At 36.0% G+C, this 23,829-nt stretch overlaps 2 protein-coding genes and 1 non-coding gene across 3 annotated transcripts in view; 1 reads left to right on the forward strand and 2 right to left on the reverse strand.

Moving 5' to 3' along the window:
- DNAJC2 (DnaJ heat shock protein family (Hsp40) member C2) overlaps positions 1–8,195 on the forward strand; it is a 30,050-nt gene extending 21,855 nt beyond the window's left edge. The window contains exons 11-17 of the mRNA XM_016145927.2: positions 2,662–2,750; positions 2,824–2,893; positions 4,387–4,571; positions 5,330–5,430; positions 5,552–5,659; positions 7,661–7,815; positions 8,047–8,195. Of these exons, the coding sequence (XP_016001413.1) occupies positions 2,662–2,750; positions 2,824–2,893; positions 4,387–4,571; positions 5,330–5,430; positions 5,552–5,659; positions 7,661–7,815; positions 8,047–8,121 (783 nt within the window). The 3' untranslated portion in view covers positions 8,122–8,195. The remainder of the gene's footprint in view (positions 1–2,661; positions 2,751–2,823; positions 2,894–4,386; positions 4,572–5,329; positions 5,431–5,551; positions 5,660–7,660; positions 7,816–8,046) is intronic.
- On the reverse strand, positions 7,810–22,145 carry PMPCB (peptidase, mitochondrial processing subunit beta). The gene is made up of 13 exons (XM_016145928.2): positions 21,992–22,145; positions 20,845–20,985; positions 19,990–20,076; positions 19,203–19,332; positions 15,007–15,205; positions 14,561–14,640; positions 11,809–11,921; positions 10,772–10,915; positions 9,961–10,121; positions 8,971–9,056; positions 8,805–8,893; positions 8,569–8,644; positions 7,810–8,478 (listed from the first exon to the last, which is right to left on the reverse strand). Exons 1-13 carry the CDS (start codon positions 22,091–22,093, stop codon positions 8,414–8,416), a joined length of 1,473 nt encoding a protein of 490 aa, XP_016001414.1. The 5' UTR covers positions 22,094–22,145; the 3' UTR covers positions 7,810–8,413.
- LOC118610880 lies at positions 19,709–19,851 on the reverse strand. Its single transcript, XR_004954137.1, has one exon. It is a non-coding gene; the product is annotated as a small nucleolar RNA SNORA12 (small nucleolar RNA).
- Positions 22,146–23,829: the final 1,684 nt, after the last annotated feature.

The raw sequence follows: 23,829 nt of genomic DNA on the forward strand, positions 1-23,829 counted from the left end.
CTACTAATTGTGTCTGTTACTGGTTCCCTATCATCACCATCTTTTCCCCATTCATTTGTTGGAGGAACCAGATCATTCATTCTGCTACTGTGCCACAATTTTGTTTTGATTGGTTGCTACCTTAGTGGTGTAAAATTAATTCTTATCTTAAAAAAAGTTCTTTTGGAAGTTAAACATGAGCTGTTTTTAAGAATATAAAAGCTTTATTTTTAGCTTAGATAAAAGGATAACATTTGGGTGAGTAAATCTAGTGTGCATTAAAAAACAGTTTCCACCAAAAAAATGTTGACCAAAAAACCCAAGTTTTCAAAAAGATGTAGTTTCGTCCAGGGGATATTCTTACATTTTAAGCTGGAAGAGCCAAAGACTAGTATTGTTCCTTATCAAATAGCATTGAAGGAATAAATTAATGAAATTTCAAGCAATAGTAGAGATTGCCACACAGTATTGTGTGCTAAATACCATTGTAGTTAAATTCAGCAAGTATGTAAATGCACACTACGTTTAGAAAAATTCTTTCATGTGACTGTCCAGAGGCTTTATATGTTAGTATATATATATATATATTATAATAAATGCAATTCTAAGTTTTTGGTTAATAATATAATTGAAATTAACCATCAGCAGGCTTTGGAAGAGTTTTAATAAAAGTACAAATACAGGTTGTCGCTTCAGGCTTTGGGTAAGCAAGAATAAACTATGAATAGAAAAAAAATGAAATATTTTTGTTTTCACCTAGAACATTGTTTTGAGAAGGATGTAGTATATCATACTTGTAAAGAGCATTGGCTTAGGGCAGGCTGCTTGGTTTCGAAGTCATTCTTTACCTACTATATGTGGCCCTCAGGAGATTGCCTAAACCCCTTTTGTGCCTCAATTTCCTTAATACAATGGCTGAAATAATATTTAGTAAACAGATGTAAAGATTAAATGGCGTATAATGAAAAATAAAAGTTTAAGACCAATTAGAAAATAGAAAGCTTGACCAGTTCTCAGAGATGATGCATAAATGAGTTTTGGCATTTAGTAACTGTTTTATTGCTCTTTTCTAGCATGAGTTCATTTGTTCATTCATCACATATCTGATGAGCATTTACTATGTGCCAAGCAGTTATAACTGATGTGGATATAATGATTACACAGTCCGTGCCTTGAAGGAATCCACTGGTTAATTATGAGGAATGACAAAGACAGACAGCTTTTTCAAACATTTTAAGACGAGAACTAGGATGAAAAGATACCAAAAAGGTTGTTGGGGAAGGCTTTCTAGAACTAATAGGATTTAGTTAGGTGAAGCAGTATGTGTATGGGATTAGCAATGAGAGATATCAAGGAGCATTGAGAGAATGCAGAGATCCAGAGGAGTGGGATTTAATAAGCCAGTGGCAGCTGAGGAAGTAAGGAGGAACCAGGTCTTGAAGGATATTATATGTCTTATTAATTTAAACCTGATTCTGAGTTGGTTTTGGTCTGGATGCTGAGAGAAGACTTGAATTAGGGGAACCAATTAGAAGTCTTTAGCCATAATCTAAGTGAGAGTATTATCTTGAACTAAAGTAGAGATGATGGGAATAGAAAAAGGTAGATGGAACAAACTGACATTTAGGAGGCAGAGTAGGCTGCTTTCTGTTGGGTATTATATGTTTCTGTGGAGGTGTAGTAGAGGAGTGAGGGTTAATAATATAGGTCCTAATTTCTTGCCTGGAATACTGGATGAGTGATGGTCTATCAATAAAATAGAATACAAAGGAGAAGGAAAAAGCTGGGGGAAGTGATGATTTCAATTTAGGTAGAGCATACTGATTGCAGCAAGACACTCACATGAAGATACCCAGTAGGTAATTGGGTGTACAAGTGTGAAGTTCAAGAGTGGGATCATCCACATCTCAGTGGCAGTAAGAACCTTGCAAGTAGATGAGATTGCCCAGGGAGAGGGTAGAGCGAGGAGTTTAGAGGATGAAACTGGCAAACACCAATACTTAAGGTACTGATGGAGGAAGGGGAGGAGCCTGAGAAACAGTGACCCAGACTGGTAGGAAGAGACTCAGTAGTGCTTTTGGAAGCCTAGGGAGGTATCAATAGTAAAAGAAGCTTTGGAATCTTAATGAGAGCCAAATTGCATGAATTAAGCAAAGAAAAGTGAGGGAGACCTAAGTGTCAGCATCAGCTTTAAGACACATGGGAAGTACTTTCTAGTTCTCGTATGTGTACGTACATCACAATATTCCATTCTAAGCATAATCTTTAGTTAATAGAATTTTTCTAATACCTCCTATTCCTTAACACATTATCTTTTTCTTTAATTTCACATTTAAAATTTCCATTAAATTTTACAGCCACACACTAGATAAAACAGGCAGCCTAACAAAGGGATTTTAATTCGCATCATCATATAGAATTTGATTTTTAAATGGTTCTCAGAGGAATCATTCTGACTTTTATAACATCCAGAGGTCTTCCGTATCATCACCTTTTTTGTTTTGCTCTCCCACCCTCTTGGTCAGGGAGAGCCCTGGGAGGTCACCTGGAAGTGTGGTTGTTGATGGTCAGAAGCCTATATGTTCACATCAAGAACCTCTTGAGAACTTCATATTTTGTAATTATGGATTTATTTTTGAGTGTCAGTAGTTATAAGATGAAAATGTCTGTCTGTACTTCTAGACCTGGAATCACTTTTCTGACAATGAGGCAGAGCGGGTTAAAATGATGGAAGAAGTGGAAAAACTTTGTGATCGCCTCGAACTAGCAAGGTACAACTATAGAACGGCTAATGAAGTTTTCTCTTGGGCTTTGGAAAAAGTTTCATCCCATTTTCCCCCTTAGTTTACAGTGCTTGAATGAAACACTCACATCATCTACAAAAGAAGTAGGGAAGGCTGCCCTGGAAAAACAGGTAATAGAATAATACATCACTTCTGCCTATATTTAGCATTTAATTCTGCCTATAGTATTGTTTTTACCTCAGTATTTCCCCACCTAACTTATAAGTTACTATAAAAGCAGTGTGTCTCATTTCTATTTGGGTCCCCCATTCTGTTTTGCTTTAGTAAGTGCTGTTGTTGATTTAATGGATTTGGTGTGTATGGTTGCTACCATGTATAGTTTGATTTGTGATAACCTACCACATTAATCATAGTTGTTTTTTTAAAAAAATCATTCTTAGAAAAAATTGGTTTAATTATTTCTTGAGCATTTTTGTACAATAACAACATTCAAAACCAAAAGAGATCTTTGTTCTATCTAGTCTACACCTTTTATTTTACAGATGAGGAAACAGGCCCAGAAATTCAATTCAGTACAACAAGTATTAGTACCTACTATATATAGTACTATGTCTAGGTGATTTGGAGAAATGGTTAATGCTATTGCTGCCACAAAGAAGTTCAGGAACAATTATGCTGAAGAGAAAAGGCCTACAGACCAAAAGATGGAGGGCCCACAGTAAATTCTGTAGGTTAGACAAGTGCCAACTCCAGTTGAAGTGATTAGGGAACGGTATGAGCCAGCCTGAAAGGATGGACAGTGTGAAAATGAAGGTCAAAGGAACAGCATGAACTATAAAATACAAGTAGCAATAGAAAGTTACGAGGAGAGAAGTTGATTCAAGGAGAGAAGTTGATTCGGAATAGTGCCAAATTTAGCAAGTTTTTAAATACTATGTTGACTAGTTTCCATTACTGCAATCTTCAAGTAGGAAAAGGTTAACATTGTACTATTAATGTGGCATTGGTAGGCAAGATGCATTAGGTAAATGTAATGAGTTATAAGAATCTCACTGGAAGTACATGGACTTGAGTGATGATGGGAATCATTGGAATCACTGGGACTTTGTTCTGAGGGATCGAAGTAGGGAAATGAGTCAAAGATGACTCCAAGATAACAGCTGACAAAGGTCAAGTAAAGGTTTTTTTTTTTTTTTTTTTTTTTTGACTTGTGCATGTTTGAAGGTAGACTGGAAGTGACAATGTAAAAAGTAGAACTTCAGGATAAAATAGAAGCCACTTTGCTATGCCATTATCATTTTGTAGAGAATAAATGAGATTATCTGCTGAAAGTGGATATGAGCTAAAAGAGAGGTTTGAAATGGCATTATGGGTGAATAACCCAATTACTGGAGACTTAAGAAGTAGTGTCCCAAGGCAAACAGAAGTCGCATGGTATAAATATGGCGCAGGGCAGGTTCTTCAAGCAGAGGAATGCAGCCCAGAAGCCAGAGTGAGGAAAATACAGAGTGAAAAGCCAATGATGGTTTTGGGGTTGGCCTGGCAAGAGTGTAGGGTCACTGTCAGGATAACACAGAGTTGAGAACCACAAACCCCAGCCAGAAAGGGAATGTAGAGTAGCAAGACGTGCTAAGTCCCTGTCTTACCTATGATATTTGTGTAGATAGAAGAAATAAATGAGCAAATTAGAAAAGAGAAAGAGGAAGCTGAGGCTCGTATGCGACAAGCATCTAAGAATGCAGAGAAATCAACTGGTGGAGGTGGAAATGGCAGTAAAAATTGGTCAGAAGATGATCTACAATTACTGATTAAAGCTGTAAACCTCTTCCCTGCTGGAACAAATTCAAGGTACTGGTTTTAATGAAACTTCAATACATACTGGAGCCTGGGGATAATGTAGTCAAGCATCCCAATAACAGTACTAGTTATAGCAGAAACTTCCGGAGATATGGTTGAGTCTAGACAGACTGCCTTCTACTATGTTCTGTGCCACAATAGGAAGTGTGAAAAGCAGAATTCATTTTGAACCTGCTAGTCTTATCAGCTTATTACACCAAAATACACACACACAGACACACAAACACAGCAGGATGCTTCAGCAATTTCTCAGGAAATTAAAGATCATGAGACATAAACCTTGGCTGTTACATTAGCTTATTCCATCATAGCTTGTACTAGGGACTAGATTTTGTTTGCACTCCTGATCCTTCGTTGTTGCTTCCCACCTTCCACCTGGGCTTATTGCAGTTTTGAGTTTAGAACTCAAGCCTTAGAGATTCAGCCTTCCTCATTCTGTAGATGAGGAAACTAAAGCTGTTTTCAGAGTCATTTACCTCCTTAAGTATGTGTACAGATGGTAAAATACACAAATGTTTTTGTTGATATGTACACAGTATCTGTAAGGTTTTATACAAACTTGAAACCAAGATTATATAGTTGATTTAAACACATGAAAAGCAAAAACTATAGGCAATAGTAATAATTAGAGCACCAATTTACAGCTAGCTCTTGATATTATAGCTAACTCTTTTGCATTAAAAATGTAAGGGTCATTCTGGTTTTTGTTTTGGAGGTTCTTTCCTTAATTATCATATCGATTGCTCTAGATGGGAAGTTATTGCTAATTACATGAACATACATTCTTCCTCTGGAGTCAAGAGAACTGCCAAAGATGTTATCGGCAAAGCAAAGAGTCTTCAAAAACTTGGTGAGTTACAGTTTTGTCACATCAGTTTCTTGCTACCTTGAATACAAACTTCAAACTATGCAATTTAATGAAAGACTAAATGAGATAATCTGTAATATATTTAATCTTTTTCATTTCTCAGACCCTCATCAAAAAGATGACATAAACAAAAAGGCTTTTGATAAATTTAAAAAAGAACATGGAGTGGTCCCTCAAGCAGACAATGCAACACCTTCAGAACGATTTGAAGGTAATTTTTTCTGTGAGTAAAAAATACTAGCCATGTATCCACACTGCATGAAGATATACAAAACCTAGTCTAAATTCAAAACTATTGAGAAGTAAAGTATTTAACAGACTGAAAGATGTAAAGGAAGCATTTTCAGGACAGTCATGTATTTACTTAACTAACACCACTGAGAATTGCAGTTCTTCCATTTCAGACGCTATCAGGGGAGGGGCTGTTTGTTCACCAGATTTTACAAATCAGTGCTAAAAGGTATTGGCACAATTGATATTTGAATAAGGTCTGTAGAATAGATAATAGTATTTTATCAATGTTAATTTTCTGATTTTGAGAAATACATTAAGTATGTAAGAAAACGTTCATGTTTTTAAGGAAAAATCTATTTCAGAATAAAAAGTTAAAAACAGTTAGGGTACTGAGATTGTCTTGGTTGTTCTAGCTAATTTAATTGCTTTGGACCAGTGTTTCAAACTGTAAATCATGAACCAGCCTCCTTCATAAATGAGTCATGAAATAGTTAATGGCTCAGGTAGAAAAATATCAGCATTTATACCTATTACATCAGAATTACTTGTGAGTTTTGTTCATGTATGTGTGTACTTGGGGAATGTGACATTTTGAGTTGCTGACAAAGTTTGAAAGTGTTTTCTTTTATTTCATGCATTTGTTCACCACCAGTCCTCTCTCTAAAACTAATCTAATCTTGGATATGCTTTCTAGATCACAGTTCCAAATGTTTGGAGATTAACCATTAGCCTTGACTCTTAAATGATAACCTGTCCTTGTCCTCTTAACAGTCTCACTTTTCCTGTATTATCTGGTTTATTACCCCAAAACTTCAGTTTGAAAATATGTTGAGACTTATGATGTTCTATAAAGAGGAAAACAACATTTGCTATTGCAAAAATCAGGGGTAACTTTTTGTGTCTAGGCTGGGCATTATTTTGGCTCTTTTAAGAAAGATAAGTAACAAAGTGGAAGTTTTAGAACTCTTGGAGGGCAGTTCTTTTTTTAAAAGGGTTTTTTCCTGCTCCCTTATGTCCTCCACAAAACATCATACAACATTCAGGTATGAGCACTCTGTTCTCAGCCCTTTCTCATAGGACTTGTTTCCACATTGGAGCAAGACACTGATGCTTGTGCAGGCAGCCAGTCGTCTATAAGGAGATAAGTGAGCCTGTGAGGATAAGAGTGACTGGCAGTGGTATCTGGGCATGACTCCTTTACCTCTTTGATGGGTTCAATGGACAAGCCAGAAAACAGCAAACTAACACCATTTTTTTAATAGTTATTTTTGATAGGAATTTTACAACATTACATGTTTCATTTATTTTGATGTTATAAGTAACTGGAGAATGGTGGAAAATAAATTTTTTTCTGAGAGGAAATGAATTAAATCTATGGTGTTAAATGTGGGCTTCAGACCAATAAAAGGAAATTTCACTAACAACTTCCTGTAACTTAAAAGCTAACTTCAAAAAAAGCTTCTTATCTGCTTTTATATACAAAGTTCTCTGCCTTTTAAGTAGGTGTGTGGTATTGTTTACCTGTCACTTTGTGTGTGTGTGTGTGTGTGTGTAATTGGGAAGTAACTTAACGTTTCAAGGCTTCCTTTTGTACTAGATCTCTTAGGATACAATTAGTAGTAGTCAAACTACTGTAGCATAGGTGCAACTGCATTTTCACCACATGGTTTGAACCCAACAATCCAACTATAATTTAAACGGAACTGGTGAGTATAATGCTGTGAGAAAGCAGGTATTTCCTATGCTTAAAAAAAGCCTTTGAGATATTTTTTCTGGGATGTGAGCTATCTGAAGATTTTTCTTCCTCTCATTAATACTTAAACGTTATATATATGTCTTATCTCTAAAAGTTTGCTCAAAATTACACATCACAGATTTGAATAGGCACTTACCCATATACCAAGACTCATCTGGGAAGGTATTCCAAGACATTTTTCTATCAATTACAATTTTCAAATAAAAAACTTTTCTTAAACAGGTCCATGCACAGATTTCACCCCTTGGACAACAGAAGAACAGAAACTTTTAGAACAAGCTTTGAAAACGTACCCAGTAAATACACCTGAAAGATGGGAAAAAATAGCAGAAGCAGTGCCTGGCAGGACAAAGAAGGACTGCATGAAACGATATAAGGTAGATTTTGAGTTTATATATTTGTGCTTATTTTAATACGACAGTGGTCATGGGGCCAAAATTATAAAGAAATGACCAAGCTTAGAAATAATCTAGCTCTAGCAGTTAGTACAATCAGTCTTTTCAGTAGTGTCCTTATAGATTTATCCAATTTGAGTACTTTATGTATTTTCATCAATACCAGGAATGTCTGCCAATTCTGACAACTTAAAAACCTTTCTCCCTTTCTAGGAACTTGTTGAGATGGTAAAAGCAAAGAAAGCTGCTCAAGAGCAAGTACTGAATGCAAGTAGAACCAAGAAATGACTTATGACAATCTTTGTTGTGTGTTTTTATAATAAAACTGAAAATAATGTATAAATTTTCATTCTTAAATTATACTTATGGTGATAATTTGAAAGTATGCTATCCAAGATAATTTTTCAGAGATCTACTGTTCACTGTGGTGGTCTTATCCTTCGAAAGTCTGACACAGTATTTCATTCAAATTTTTAAATACATATGTTCATTTTTATTTTTTAGGGGTTTATAGTGTAAAACTTGCCAGTCTGTTAATTTTATAAATGTATATGTTCAAAATATTTTGATTAAGAGCATTTTAATCACGAAGCCAGCACATGTTACTGCGAATCCGGTTAAAATCTGGTAGTTGCTCAATGGGACCTAAGGATTAAAAGAAAAGACAGTTAAAACTGACTAAAAGGAAAGTATTTTAGCCAACTTTCTGCATAAGAGAAAAGGATCCAAACTTACCGACAGCAGCGATAGCTGGACTCTTATCATAAATATATTTGGTACACACTTCTCGAATTGTCTCAGCATTTACAGCCTGAAATAGAGAAGATACTAGCATTCAGAACATTTTTAGTAAAGACAGATTCTATACCTGGAATTTTTTAGAGCAAAAGCAGGATTTATGATACCTATTTTGAGCTTTTGTAACAAGAATCTCTTTACACAAGACCCAACAGTATGTAAGAACTACTTACATCAACTCTTGCTTCAAGCTCAGGGATGGGAATTCTTCTATTATAGCATAGCATCTGTCTACCAATATCTTCACAAATTGGAGTGGAACCTGTTTAAAAGAGAAAGAAAGACTTACTGGAATTCAGATCAACCACATGAAAACAGAATTTATGTCTTTATTCTCACCATCGAGTTGCAGCAACATGTTTGTTTTCAGAAGATTTTTGGCTCGTGCAACTTCACTTTCAGTGACACTTGTACAGAGTCGTATCCTAAAAACCATTTGGAAAAAATCAAAAGTCAAGTACCTTGAATATATGTGTTTTGAGTTAATGACCTAAAGAAAGATATGATGCTATATTCTACACATTACAGCACAATATACAAGTGATTATGACTTCACCTTGTAAAAACTTAAAATTAATGATCCCAATAGCTAAGCAAAAGCTAAACTGTTACTATTTTCATGGTACTGTTGATTTCTGAAAAACGATATGACTAGCAGACAAGTTCAATACAATATAAAAATAGGCTGACCATATTTTGAGAAATGCTATTATCATTCTTCAGCTTCATGAATCCCCATCTGTTAGGATCTGATACGCCAGAGGATAAGTCAATAGGTCACTGGTTTCTCAAAAGAATCCAACTGAGTTTAACTTAAACCTAATAATTCAACTCATAATTATATCTCAGTCAACCAGCTTTAGAAAGATGTAACCCATTTAAAAATGGTGGAAGTAAGGAAGTGGTAGAGTTTTCCAAGAAGCTGTGGGCCTTTCTGTCTGTCTCAACGTACTAGTTTTGACTACAAAACTACATTTTTCTTTTAGCAATGGCAACTTCTGATTCTTTTTCATAACACTGCCTTTCCAACCCAAATAACTTTCAGAGATATTTTCTAAACTTCTAGTTGGCATTTCATCATTTTTAACTTTTAGCATCTCTCTTCTAAAGTAATCTTAAATAACTTTCTATAGTATGAATCAGTTTAGCTTCACCTGACAGACTTAAATATCTGTGATATTTCAAAACATGGCAGCCACTGCTGCTTAGTCTTGTTCTTTTTGATTAAATGCTTATGACCTCACCATCAAAAAATTATCACCATCAATAATATAAAGAGGAACTAGTCTAAAATGTGAATTCTAGGCAAGATTTAAATTCTTTTCTCACCATTCTTTTTGAACAGTGTGTAGCATGTCTGCAACAGTGGCTGGTTCACAAACCATATAGATGCCCCATAATCCTGTATCTGTGTAGGAAGTGTTGAAAGACTGGAAGCTGTGGCAGAGGTTGCCGTGGCAAGTGAGCTGGGCCAGCTTGCTAGATAAGTTCTATAAAGAAAAAAATTGTCCAAGAGAACCGTAGGTATGTGTCCAAATTACCAGAAAGGAAAACAAGATATGTAGCAAATAGCAAATGCCCTAAAAGGCTGAACTTCTCAGTTTTAGCCATCATCTCAACAATGAAGTTAAAAGTCAGTGAGATTAAGAATTATCTCACCAGCCCGCATCCCGAGAAATTCATGCCGTAAAAGCAGTGAATCCCTATATATAGTAGTTGGACCCACTTAAAGACATTGCTGTTATCAACCCAAACTGTAGGGCTCTTGGCTACGTATACTTAAAGATTTGAAACCTAAGATATGAAATGTATTTTGACGAAATCTTTGAGTACAAATCAGACTTACAGAAGTTACAAAAACAGTAAAAAGAATTCCTTTATCCAAACTCCCTAACAATTGTTATATTACCATGTGTGCTTTATCATTCTTTAATGTATTTTTTCAATTGTTTTATTAAAATTAGGATATTAACATTGACATAGTACTTTTAAATTCTTCTTATTCATATTTTGCCATCATCCCACTAATAAAGTTTATGGCGAAAGGAAAAAAAATTTTTTTCTTGCCAGGGATCAATTTATATTTTAAAAGTCAAAATTCTATCTTGTCATTATTATGGAAAATCACATTTAAACTCACCATTCCTCCTCCGAAAGAACGATCCCAGTTGCCAATCAGTGTGTTTGCAACCATGAGACAAATTGTATCTGGATGTGCCCAACCAACAGCTTCAACAGCTACTGCAAGGTGTGCCAAAGGCATCTTGTCATCCCTCACTCGAATCTAGTTAAGATAAAGAAAACAAAACTCTAGTTAATATCACTATATAACATGCTTAACAAGAAAGAAACAAATTCACCAGTCCCATTAATTGCAAAGTTAAAACACTAACCATGACTTGTTTTTTAAAATATTAGGCCTCATTGCATTGTATAGTCAATCTAGAAGAATTTCATGAATTAAGGAAATCAGCAAAAGATCTTCAATTAAAATACTGCAGACAGCCACCCAATGGTTACCTGGTCAAAGGGAATTGGATTATTTCATTGGTAAAAATCAATCTTTTGTGTTTGTTGATCTGAATTTTCTACCTAAAGTTAAGGTAATATTGACATAATAGGCTTATTTTTGCACTGACAATGCTAGAGTTCTATGCACTGCCAACATCAGGCCTCTTTCCAGACACTACTTTAAGCATCATTCCTAATGTGGCCAAGTAAACTTCTAATGAAGCTAGCTTAAAGGTATAGCTGATAAGCAGTAGACCTGACTTGCTGCAAGTTCTGACTCTAACAGACTCCACAAAACACTGTGGGCAGAAGAACTTAGCCAAGAGTTACCCTGACGTGAAAATCAAAACTTGGGGTATTTTTAAAAATAAAAGATTACTTTTACACTTAAATAAATAGGCATATTGCCAAAGAAAAGCACAACATGGCCATATTATAACATTACCTTTAAAACCTTGCCTTCCTTAGGAAAAATGAGTGATTAAATAATATGGAGTAGGAAGAAATATAAACAAATGAGTCCATCCTCTTCCCTCTTTCTGTGTTTCAGCTTATGCCTTTGGTTTCTTCATTTTACTTATTAGAAATATGCACATTTTGCACGCTCATTCATAAATATAACACAAACTCAAAGGGCTAACTACTACATTAGGAGGTTTGCCCTACCTCACTTCCTGTGAACTTGCAGGGAGGCAGGGCTGGTATTTCTCCTCTGTGTGTGGACAAAGTGTTACCAAAATGAAACTTCGCTAACTCAACCAGTTCATCATGGGAAACTCCTAAATTAAAGGAAAATATTTCATGATACTAGTAACAGTACAATCTAAAGCAGACAAATAACTGCCGATACTTCAGCTTACAGTAAGCTCAAGGTGATATGTTATGAGTTACATATGAATTATTTTCACTCACTAAAATCATTTAAGAATAAGCTCATATAGCATACTTTTCCCCGTGGTATAAGGCTTGAGGTTGCATGGCTTTTTCATTCTGTAGAGCATTCAACAGTTTTCATCAACATACCGGTGGATTCACAGCTAAGCATAAGACAGCTTGAAAATACCACATTGCATACAAAATTATGTTATATTAAGTCATTAAAAATAGTTTAAAAAAAAGGGAGGGATGACTTTAGTGGGAAAGTATATAAATTGGATACATGGATATGATTCATTCTCTCAGCTCTGCTATCAGAATTCAGGGACAAAATAATTTCATCTAAATTTCTGAATAAATCCAAAGCTATCCAAACACTACTTGCCATCCAAAACTTAAGAATTACTAAGATTCTATATCCCTTATTATCCAAACTCGAGACCCAAAAATTCAGTCAGTGAAGAATCATTGAACACAATTATAAACTTAAAAGACAAATTTAGGCATGTGCAAGTGCTTTAAAAAATACTGCCATGAGATTTCTTCAAATGCAACATTCTATTACAATATAAAAGCACAACTTAGACCTGTATTTTCCAAACCTGTGGTATAAAACAAGACAGTGTATGCTTGTAATATTTTCAGAATCCCTATGTAAGAAAGCCACCTTGGATATCAATCCAAAGGGTGGCGAAACAAGGAAGAGCCTAGTGGTAAAGAAGGGCACAGAGTGAAACACCACGAACATGCACAACCGTTCTCAGCACCTGATAATTGCCTCCACTGTTTTCATCACCTTCACCTACAGCCCTCCTGGTTGGATGTTCCAGATGCTCAGCTCCTGCTCCAACACCACTTCTACTTACCTCTATCCAAAAAGCAGGGGGAGACAATTTTTTTTAATGAAGCTAGATCGGACCTATTTCACTGAATTTAAAATGCCATTGTTTATAAGGCAAATCATCATTTACGTATAAATAAGACAAAATGCTAATTAAGGCCATTAATTGTAAGATATCCCAACTTTAGCAATGTCAAATTGAACTCATGAAATACAAGAAAACTTGTGTCCTTATGCCACCAACAATGGCAGAGACAATTCCAAACAGCTTGGTTGTTGAGGTCCCCATCTAACCAACAGTCTTCTCATTTCCCAAGAGAATTTCGGAGTATACTGCCTGTTATACAAAGGTAACGTGATCGTGATTTAGCTGAGAGCCACACTGAATAACATTTTTAAGATATTTAACCTTCATTTTCATCTTCATTATTCCCAAGTAATTAGCTCAGCAGTCTATCTGGAGCAACTAGAATTTTAATTTACTGTCATTTCTAAAGGGAGAAAAATTAACACAAAAGATTTACACTCTATCTACCTTCACTCTGCCCAAAAGAGAAAACAAAACTGGAAACCAATAAAATGTACTGTTTGCCCAAATTCAGACTTCCAGGAAATCTAACAGAATCTATTGTGAATTTTCTTTCATTCATTGGCTTCAAACAAGTCCGCAAAAAAGGCTTGTCCTGATGCCACTTGCATATTTGGATCCCCATTAACCCATTTCCTTTTTGCCCCAAGAATATTTATCGGCAGCACTTGCAGCTGTAGCGTTTACCCTGTGATAACTCATGGGTTACAGTCCTAATAACCTTATCCCCAAAGTTTGCCATGAAATATCTAGCTTTTATTATTATTTTTGCATCACTAGTATATTGATAGTCTTTGGAAACAAATGACATCATTCTATTTATAGCATTCTGTTTTTAGTAGTGGTATTTTCACCTACCACTACTATAGTAATTCTCAATTGCTGAAAATGTCAAATCCTAGAACACTAGCATTCCTACTGGAGTTAACATTGTTCTCGAATAGCTGTTAGCTGAAGAGTCATTTGATGAATCTAATTTACACATACATTTCTGTTACATTAAGATTAGAGCCAAGTTCTGTTTAGAAATAACCCCAAGAACAGTTTTTATATTTTATTTTCACATTGAAAACCAGTCAGATTTGCTTCAGCCCCAAAGAGCATGTTTATGGAAAGTTAAATTAAGCCTAGCGGCAAGCTGCACTTTTTTTTCCTAAACCATCAATGGGTTAAACATTCTCATGGCTCCCTATGTACTTTCCCTTCTCAGTAATTAGTAGATCTACTGAATGAAAGAACAAATGAAAGAATGAACATAATACACCATTCCATACCTGACCAAGGATGAAGTTAGTTAATATAAAATCTCGACAGATTCCCAAACTGTAGAACACTATCTTCTCCAAGTGTCACTGTCTCCCAGTTCATTCATGTGGCCTTCTCTTGCAAATAAATTCCATTAGGTATATACACTTAGGTATTAGAGTCCATACCATTTCCTATTAAAAAACTCTATTAAAGAGAAAATGGAGGGGAAGTCTGGTTCCCCTTACACAACATATTAAATAATTTGCTCTGTAAATACTCTTAGGACATCTCCCAACGGGATCAAACTGATAAGCACATCACTAATGACTATGTTTTAACAGTTATAAAAATTTAAATCAACTAACCTCCAGCAGCAGCAAGTACTATCCTTGGCCCCTTATAATGTGTGGTTATATAATCCACTAAGTCCTTACGATTTATAGATCTATAAATGGAGTAAGAAAAGCAGTATTAAAAATTAAAAAGCACAGATCTTCACATAATATACCTGAAATTAAACTAGACCTTAACAGTACTCTAAGTTAAATGCAGTCAGAAAAAGGATATTGGCAGCAAATATCAAAGAATTTCAATTTTTTTATATCAAGAAAAAAGACAGATATCATCACTTGTTCATTCCAGCAATAGTTAGGAACCCAGACACCTGCGAGTCAAGTGTAGCTAACTAAAATTTCATTTAGATTATCAGGGAGAAAAACATTACTTTTTGAAACCCTTTTTGAATGTGAATGTTAATTTTCAAAACTCAAATTTTTTCTCAAAAAAAAAAAAATCTGAGAATTATACCTACTTGATATTTTCAGTTGGTCCCAAAATTGTCCGTCCAAGCGCAGTATTTTGATAGGCTGTGGCATGAAGGTAATCAAAAACAACTTCTTGTAAATTGGTTTCAACTTCCTGCATCTCTCTAAGGATTACTCCACGTTCACGTTCAATCTCTGCTTCCCCTAATGTGCTGTTCTGTATTATATCAGCAAGAATTTCTACAGCTAATTGAAAATAAAACAATAAGAAACACTAAGAATCTTAATTTTCACTATTAAAATCTAGTAAACTAGTATCAGAAACCATGATACTGACCATCACTTAATATTGACTAAATAGTTAAACTAAGAGACCATTTTTTCTATATATTCAATATACCAAAAATGACAATATTAAAATTATAAATGTAAAATATAAACCCCGTGATAGAGAACAACTTGGAGTAAATTCCTAAATCTGCCAGAGGCCTCACATTTAATGACTCTACCTACAACCACTTCAAAAATGCCATGGAAATCTGCACATGCGTAAACTCTGAAAATTACAAAGTAGAACATTAGTCAGAATATCACAGTATATACAAAGAGTCCATATCACCCGAGTACTCACTACTCAATTCCCACAGCAATGAGGCTGCTACATAAAGAAGCCAAGAATCAACATAATCTAAAATATGTCCCCAGTGAACCACTTATAGAATTAGTGTCTTCACAATATCCTTCCTCACTTAATCCCCATCTGGCTAATGTTGGCTAAATTCTTACCATCACCTAAGTCACTGATAAATGATGATCTAATGGAAATGGAGCAGTTAACATATGTATCCCAAGAGATAAATATCACTATCAAAGGATTAAAAGTGACCCTTGGGGAAAACTGATGAAATCCTCAAATATTTATATAAAATGACACTAATTTGCAAAAAGCCAAAAACAAATGGAAGGATATATCATGCTGTTAAGCAATTTTATCAGAAAAATTATATACCTCTTCAAAAAAAACCCCTATTCTAGAATATTGAGTACATAGTTATAATCGCAATCTAAATTTTAGTAACTATAAAACAATGTTATGATCTTTAATTTCATTTTTTCACTCTACTGTAAACTTCTGTCAAGTTCACCTGAAGAAGACTGTCTCAGACGTACTTATGTTTAAATACCAAGGACTTTCTGTAATTAATTACGTCTGTAGACTGCCCCAAATGACAAAACATATTACTAGAGTAAGCTGGAATGAGATCGTGACTAAAGTGACTAAGGGGATAAAAACCTCAAGCAAATCCCCAAGAGGGAGCTGCTTCGGAGAGCACTTCCACTTTGAATTCCTCTCTGCTTTTCCACTCCCACTAGCAGGAGCTGTCGTGCCTAGCCAGAAGCCGGGATTGAAAAAGAAAGACATTCGCTGCCTTCTCTGTTCCTTTCAGTCACCTTTTTCACTTTCCCTGCTGTTCTCTGTGTAAAAAAATAGAGGGACAGTCTAAACTGAACAACCCTTAAAGTAGCCTGGCCTAGCCCTTTGTTCTTAGTCCCTAAATAATCCTATAGGCAAAAACTTTCTCAGTAAGTAGGTAATATATACAAAATATAATACACAAAACTACTTGTGTAAAGTCTGACTCAAACATTATTAATGAAAGACTATTAGGAGTCCATATTCCAAAGTAATGAAATTAACTACAACTAAACCAAGACCTTAAAGAGTAATAATGTCATCAGTTAGCACTAAAACTATGAAATTCTGCTTATTAATTCTACTACTGAGAAAATACTTTGTGTGATAACTTTAAGAAATTAAAACATTCTACAAACATGGTAAATACAACAAACTGCTCTGTTATGCTGTCAGAATGATTATTTTATTTCTACAAAATAAAATCTATTTTCTTGTTTTAGAACAAGAAATAAAAGGCATCCGAATTAGAAAGGAATAGTAAAACGATTTAGGGATGACATATTTTATATAAAAAACTCTAAAGACTCCAATAACAAATTCGGTAAAGCTGCAGGATACAAAATCAATACTCAAAAATCTGTTAGATTTCTATACATTAATAATGAACTTATAAGAAAGAAAATTAAGAAAAAAAAACCTCATTTATGACTGCATGAAAAAAATTAAATACCTAGGAATAAATTTAACTAAGAAAGTGAAAGACCAGTATACTGAAAACTGTAAGGCATCAATGAAAGAAAATTGAAGACACAAATAGAAAGATTTTCTGTGCTCATGGACTAGATTAGTATTGTTAAAATATCTGTACTACCTAAAGCACTATACAGGTTCAATGCAAACCCTATCAAAATTTCAATGGCATTTTTCACAGAAATATAACATTCAATCCTAAAATCTGCATGGAACCACAAAAGATCCTGAATAGCCAAAGCAATCTTGAGAAAAGAAAAAGCTGAAAGCATCATGCTTCCTGATTTCAAATTATATTACAAAGCTATAATAATTAAAAGTTTGGGGAAAAAATAAAAATAAAAGTTTGGTACTGGTATAAAAACAGACACAACGATGGAACAAAATAGAGGGTCCAGAAATAAACTCACACTTATATGGTCAATAAACTCACACTTATATGGTCAATTAGTCTAAGACAAAGGAGCCAGGAATATACAATGGAGAATGGATAGTCTCTTCATTAAATGATGCTGGGAAAATTGCAACAGCCACATGCAAAAGAATGAAACTAGACCGCTTACACTGTATATAAAAATCAACTAAAAATGAACTAAAGACTTAAACATAACACCTGAAACCACAGAACTTCTAGAAGAAAACAGGCAGTAAGCTAGATATAGGTCTTGGCGATGAATTTTTGAATCTGACACCAAAAGCAACAAAACCAAAAACAAACAAGTAGGACCACCTCAAACTAAAATTCTTCTGCACAAAAAAGGAAATCATCAACAAAAGGCAACCTATTGAATGAGAGAAAATATCAGTAAGTCATATATCTAATAAGGGGCTAATATGAAAAAAATACAAAGAAATCAACAGCAGAAAAACCATCTATTTAAAAACTGGACTGAAAATCTGATACACATTTTCCCAAAAACATACGGGTGGCCAACAGATATATATGAAAAAGTGCTCAGCACCACTAATTATCAGGAAAATGCAAATCAAAATCACAATGATGTTACCTCGCACCTGTTAGAATACCTACTATCACAAAGAAAAGAAATAGTAAGTGTTGGTGAGGACACGGAGAAGAGAGAACACTTGCGCACTGCTGGTGCTAATGGAAACTGGTGCAGCCACTATGGAAAATAGTATGGCGGTTTTTATAAATATTAAAAATAGAACTATATGATCCAGCAATTCCAAGAAATCCAAAACACTAATTCGAAAAGACATATGCATCCATATATTCACTGTAGCACTATTTACAATAGCCAAAATATGGGAACCGAAGTGTTAATTGATGAATGAATGAATGAAAAAATTGTGGTGTACGTGTATATATTCAATAGAATGCTATTAAGCCATAAAAAAGAAGGAAATCTTGCCATTTGCAACAACATGGATGAACCCCAAGAGCATTATGCTAAATGAAATATGTCAGAAAAAGACAAATATCATATGATCCTTCTTATATATGAAATCCCCCACCTACCCACCCCCTAAAAAACAGCTTAAGCTCATAGATACAAAGAACAGATTGGTGGTTGCCAAAGGTGAAGGGAGGTGGGAGAAATGGGTGACCTATTTTTATTTTCAGTTTAAATAAATGAAAAAACAAATTAATGGAAAGGAAAATAAGAAATGCAGTCCAGGATGAGGAACTAGAATGTGCAAATACAATTAAAAAGTAAGCAGGTTTTGTTCCAAAAACAAAACCCAGCAGTCAGTAGATATAAAATCTCTTCAAGTTTACAGAAATAAAAAAATTCAGATAACAGGATAAAGTGAGGAGGGAAAAAAAAATAGTAAGCAGTAATAAATGAATACAAACAATTAAAAATGTTTCACTATACAGGTAGGGCTCTGGAGGAAGTATTAGGGCCTGGTTTGCATAAGTCTTGCAGCCCATAAATATTTGATATCATTTATCATTTTGGGAGAAAAAATAGAAATAGATGCCCCCTCACCCAGTTTGGTTCACTTTTTTTCATATTTCTAGGGATACCCTTTCACAACAGACATAATAAAGCAGTATTAAACTATTTAACTCTTGTGAAAATTATACATCTGCAGTAGAAATAACAATACCTCTTGGCAAATCTTTAGAGAATGCTTTGGCATAATATACAGTTTGCTCTCTGGAGGTATAAGCATTGAGATGAGCACCCATGTTTTCAATCTCAAGTTCGAGATCTAACTGGGATCTTTTTTTGGTGCCCTGAAATAAAAGAGGAAAAAATTATGATACCTTCCTTTATCCCTCATCTGTTCTGAACACTTTAAGGAGTAAGAAGCCGTAAACCTAAGTCAGTTTCATGCAAGGATTAGATTTGGTTTCTAAAATACATCAGGCTTCAGAAATCATGGTATACTTTCTTTCATATGACCCTATATTACAAGAGAACATCCTTGTTTCAACTCTACAGACCAATTATCAGTAATTCTTTCAGATAATCATTCTGGATTTTTTTTTTTTTTTTTTTTGCTAGTCCATCACAGGGGTGGAGAAACATCCCTCAGACGAGATTATCCTCAGGCCAGACAGGTCTCTGTCAGCCTGTCTTTCAGGGCTTAAACTAATGAGTTAGCCTGCCACATGTGGGAGCCTACCTTTAATGTAAGAAAGGCTACAGAGAGATTCCTTCGTCATCAAACTTTTGCCAGCTCCCATATATGTGGCAGAGTCAAGCTCATTTGAAATCTTAACAAATGTGCCTGAAAGAATAGCACCACAACTGGAAAAAATTGTTTAAATAACAAAAATAAAACATGCTATTGAAGTAGTTTTCCTCGCCTCAGCATGAGATTTTGTGCTTACTGTCTCTTAAAAAAAAAAAAAAAAATGCATTTTTATAAAATAAGTCTTACAACTTGCCTTGAAAGCCATATGCTCCAGAAAGTGAGCTGTTCCATTATTCTTCTCATTTTCATATCGACTTCCAGCATCAATCCAGAGCCCAACCTTAATGCAACCAAGGAACAATTAAGTAAAGCATAATTTTCTTTCTTTTGGGGGAATGGTAGTGAGGGGAGAGGGCAAGGTCCTTCCTTTTTCTGACAAATGCTTTCTAATCTCAACACTAAGGTTCTCTTGACTTGAGTGACTGACAGTATATTCCTATGACTATGAGATTTAAAACTGTTGGTCATCAGGCTCTGTTGGATGCTACAAATATCTGCTTGCCAGCTTCACTGAAGACCTATATTTTCAGTCCAACTTTTACTTGTACTACAGCCATTAACAACTATAGTATAAAGAACATGAGAGACTGTCAGAAAATCTAGGTTTAAATCCTGGCTCTGTTATGTTTTAGCTGAATGACCTTGAACAGAACTATTTAACTTCTCTGAACTTGTTCCTCAACTGTAAAATGGGTGTGATGATGCCTACTAGAAAGAACTGTTTTAAAGATCAAATAAGACTATGTATGTAAAAACAGTTGTCACAGAGTAGCCCAGCAAATATACCTCTTTCATTACTTCATTACTATGAACACTATTAACAATAAATATTACAATAGGTTATAAGAACCAAATGTAGACATTTAAGAAGGGTATACATGTACCCCGTATGGAAGTACCACTGATTCACAAGTGAAAATCACCTATCAAGGCAAAATAACTGCCACTATTTTTCAACCACCTGCCAATTAAAAAGCTTAGAGTAAAACCAACATTTTGTTCTCTCTCACGAGGAGTCAATCAAACGGTGGTTGCCTGAATCACTTACTGTGCATGTTGAAAGCCCAGAATCTTCAGAGGCCACCCTGAGTCCATTTTCCAAACGTGTTACACGTGTTTCGGGAACATTCAGAACAACTTGTGTAGCAGCCTGTGTACTTCTCAATCTGTTTCCTCCAAAATATAATGACTGGTTGGGGGTGGAGGGAGGAAGCAAAACACATCATTATCCAGATAGAAAATGTTGGTTAAAAAGCCGAATCTATCTCAAAGACATTCTATAAAGTACTCTTTCCTCCTTAATATTTGTTGCACTGGGATCCATCATTTTGCCCTGCCTAGGATACTTCCTTAACCAACCACACACCCTCCTAAAGCTAGAAACAAACCTACAAATGTGCCGCTCCCTTAAAGGAGAAATTGTTACCATTATCCAGAGAAAAACTGCTTTTATTTCAATCTCTCCTAGAAATATCTAATATTCATTATAAAGGGAATGAGCGGGGAAGCCAAGAAGCAGAAAAAGTTAGATATGTGTGTCCAATGGTCAAGAAAAGCGACAAGTTTTGGAAAAGGTAGATAAAGAGAAGTAGGGCAGATGCTCAAGATATGCTCTGGCTGACTGACTTGCTGCCTATGGACTATTCATCTGTTTGCAGTTTTTCTTTTCCTTTATATGTATATTAAAGTACCACATACCTTGAAAAAAATTAGGGGCTCTTATGATAAAAATGCATATACAAACAAAATTTCCCTTTAGCTACCCTAGGGTTCGCAGGATGCCCAGATGAGGGTAAAGAAGTTCAGTGAGGCAAAAACAGTAACCATCTCACTCTTTAATTCCCACCCCATCCCCAATTTGCAACCACTGTGTTTCCAGTAATCAACCCACAGTCTCCGTGACTCCTCAGTAACTACGGGGAAGGGGTAACCAGGGTTATCTCATACGTCACTAGCAAGTCATGCGCAACAGGTGACTAAAGCCTGCCCACCCCCAACGGATGTTAAGCGTCCCAGGTTGTCAGGTGCCCCGCGGGTCCCAGTCGAGGCGGCTTGGCCCGACCTGTCGGTGGGGTGTGAGGCGCCGACGCCAGCGGCTAGGCCCCATGCCCGTGACTAAGTCCGCAGCGCGAGGCCGCGCGGGAGAGGCCTGGCCTGGCCCCGTTCGGCACCCACGCAAGTGGAAGAAAGCTCACCCGTCTGGTGGCGCCTCCGACCAAGAACTTCTCGGTGAAACCCCAGAGCCGCCGCCGCACGGCGGGCAACAGCAACGACCCCGCAGCCGCGACCGCCGCCATTCCTGCTCGGCACTGGGTGGAGGATGTGCTTCCGGGGTCGTGACCCGGGGTCCGAGAGGGGAAGACGGACACCACCTTGTGGAATTGATGAGAATCACACTCCTCAAAGCGGTCATGGAGGGAATTGACCTGGTTAGTAGGGTGCTGAGCTGTCTGCCCCAAATAATACCCAAGAGGGAGTCTGTAGAAGTCACTTTATCTTCAAGTTATTTCGATCGCCTACGACGCGCAAGGCAAAAATGTGAAGGAGTTAAAGGTAACCTGGTGCAACATATTATCCCATTGGTGGCTGAAATTGATTGGCAAAAGTGGAATAGGATCCATAACTGTCCTTAAAAGAAAGCGTCTAATGTGAGTGACAGGCATAGAGAGAGAAGGAAGGATATATCGGTGTCAACCCTTATTCACTCTTCAACCGTTTACAGTCTGGCTCATTTCATTCCCTAGAAATTGCACTTGGTGAGGTCACTAATTACTGAAAGATGGACTCTTTAAAGACCTTATCTTACTTACAGTCCTATTGGCAGAATTTGACATGGTAGATCTCTTTGAAATTTTCTTTTCTCATTGAATCTCTGAGTTCCCTCCATCTCATAATACCGTTTCTTCACCTTCTTGGGCAGTTCTTTATTTACAGATCTCTTAATGAAACTGAAAAAAGAAAGCGCTGTTCTAACTGTACTATTCTTATGCTCATTTTACAGATTTGGAAACTGAGGTAAAATAACTTGCTACAGGTCACCATGCAAATAACAGGCGGTCTGGCTCCAAAGCCTGTGTTCTTTACACTAGTTTGCCCTAAAAGTTGATGTCCCCAGGTTTCTGGCCTTGGGCCTCTTCTCCTACTACACATTCTCCCTGAGGGGTTCCATTTCTACCTGAGAACTTCCCTGACTACCCAACCAGCCCTTTCTCTTGAGCCACGTGCTTACTTAACCATTGTTACAACTGCACTTGCATATCCCATTGGCATGTCAATATCAACTTGTTCAAAATGCAATTCGCTTGTCTTCTCACTAAGTCTCTTCCTGTATATCCAATGTGAAACAGCCAATAGTACTTCCGTTTACCCAGACATCTAAACCAGAAACTTGGATTTCATTTTCAAGTCAAAGTCAAATCAAAACCCCAATATCATTTCACCTCTACTGGGATGGCTGAAATAAAAAGATAGACAATAATAAGTGTTGGAGGAAAGTGGAGAAATGGAACCCTTAGGCACTACTGGGGGGAGGGAATGTAAAATGGTACAGCCACTTTGAAAAACAGTCTGGTGGTTCCCCAAAAAAAGTTAAACATAGAGTTACTATTTAACATAACAGTTCCACTGCAGGGTATATACCCAAGAGAAACAACACATGTGTCCACTTGTATACTAATAAATCGTAATAGCCAAAAGTTGGAAACAACCCACATGTTCATCCACTGATGAGTGGCTAAGTAAAATTTGGTATATTCAAATAAGAGTATTAACCATCAATAAAACAAAGAACTGATACATGCTACATCATGCGTGAACCTTGAAACATGTTGAGTGAGAAAAATATATATGTGTGCGTGTGTATACATATATATGTATATATATTTTTAGTGACATTGGTTAATGAAATCCAGTAAGTTTCAGGTGTATAATTTAACAGTAAGGCATATATATATTGCATAGTGTGTTCCCCTCCCATAGTTAGATTTCCTTCTGTCACCACATATTTGACCCTTTTTACCCCACCTACCTCCCT

Source organism: Rousettus aegyptiacus, unplaced genomic scaffold, assembly GCF_014176215.1.
Source record: "Rousettus aegyptiacus isolate mRouAeg1 unplaced genomic scaffold, mRouAeg1.p scaffold_m13_p_13, whole genome shotgun sequence".
In the NCBI taxonomy this organism is placed as follows: Eukaryota; Metazoa; Chordata; class Mammalia; order Chiroptera; family Pteropodidae; genus Rousettus; species Rousettus aegyptiacus.

Bases quoted from the DNA above. Each gene is read 5' to 3' on its own strand.
- PMPCB (XM_016145928.2), bottom strand. From the start codon at position 22,093: ATGGCGGCGGTCGCGGCTGCGGGGTCGTTGCTGTTGCCCGCCGTGCGG. The intron at 20,077-20,844 runs GTAAGTGATTCA...GGTTGCATTAAG, and splicing joins CTGGGCTTTCAACATGCACA to GTTGGGCTCTGGATTGATGC. The intron at 8,479-8,568 runs GTAAGTTTGGAT...TTTAATCCTTAG, and splicing joins TCCAGCTATCGCTGCTGTCG to GTCCCATTGAGCAACTACCA.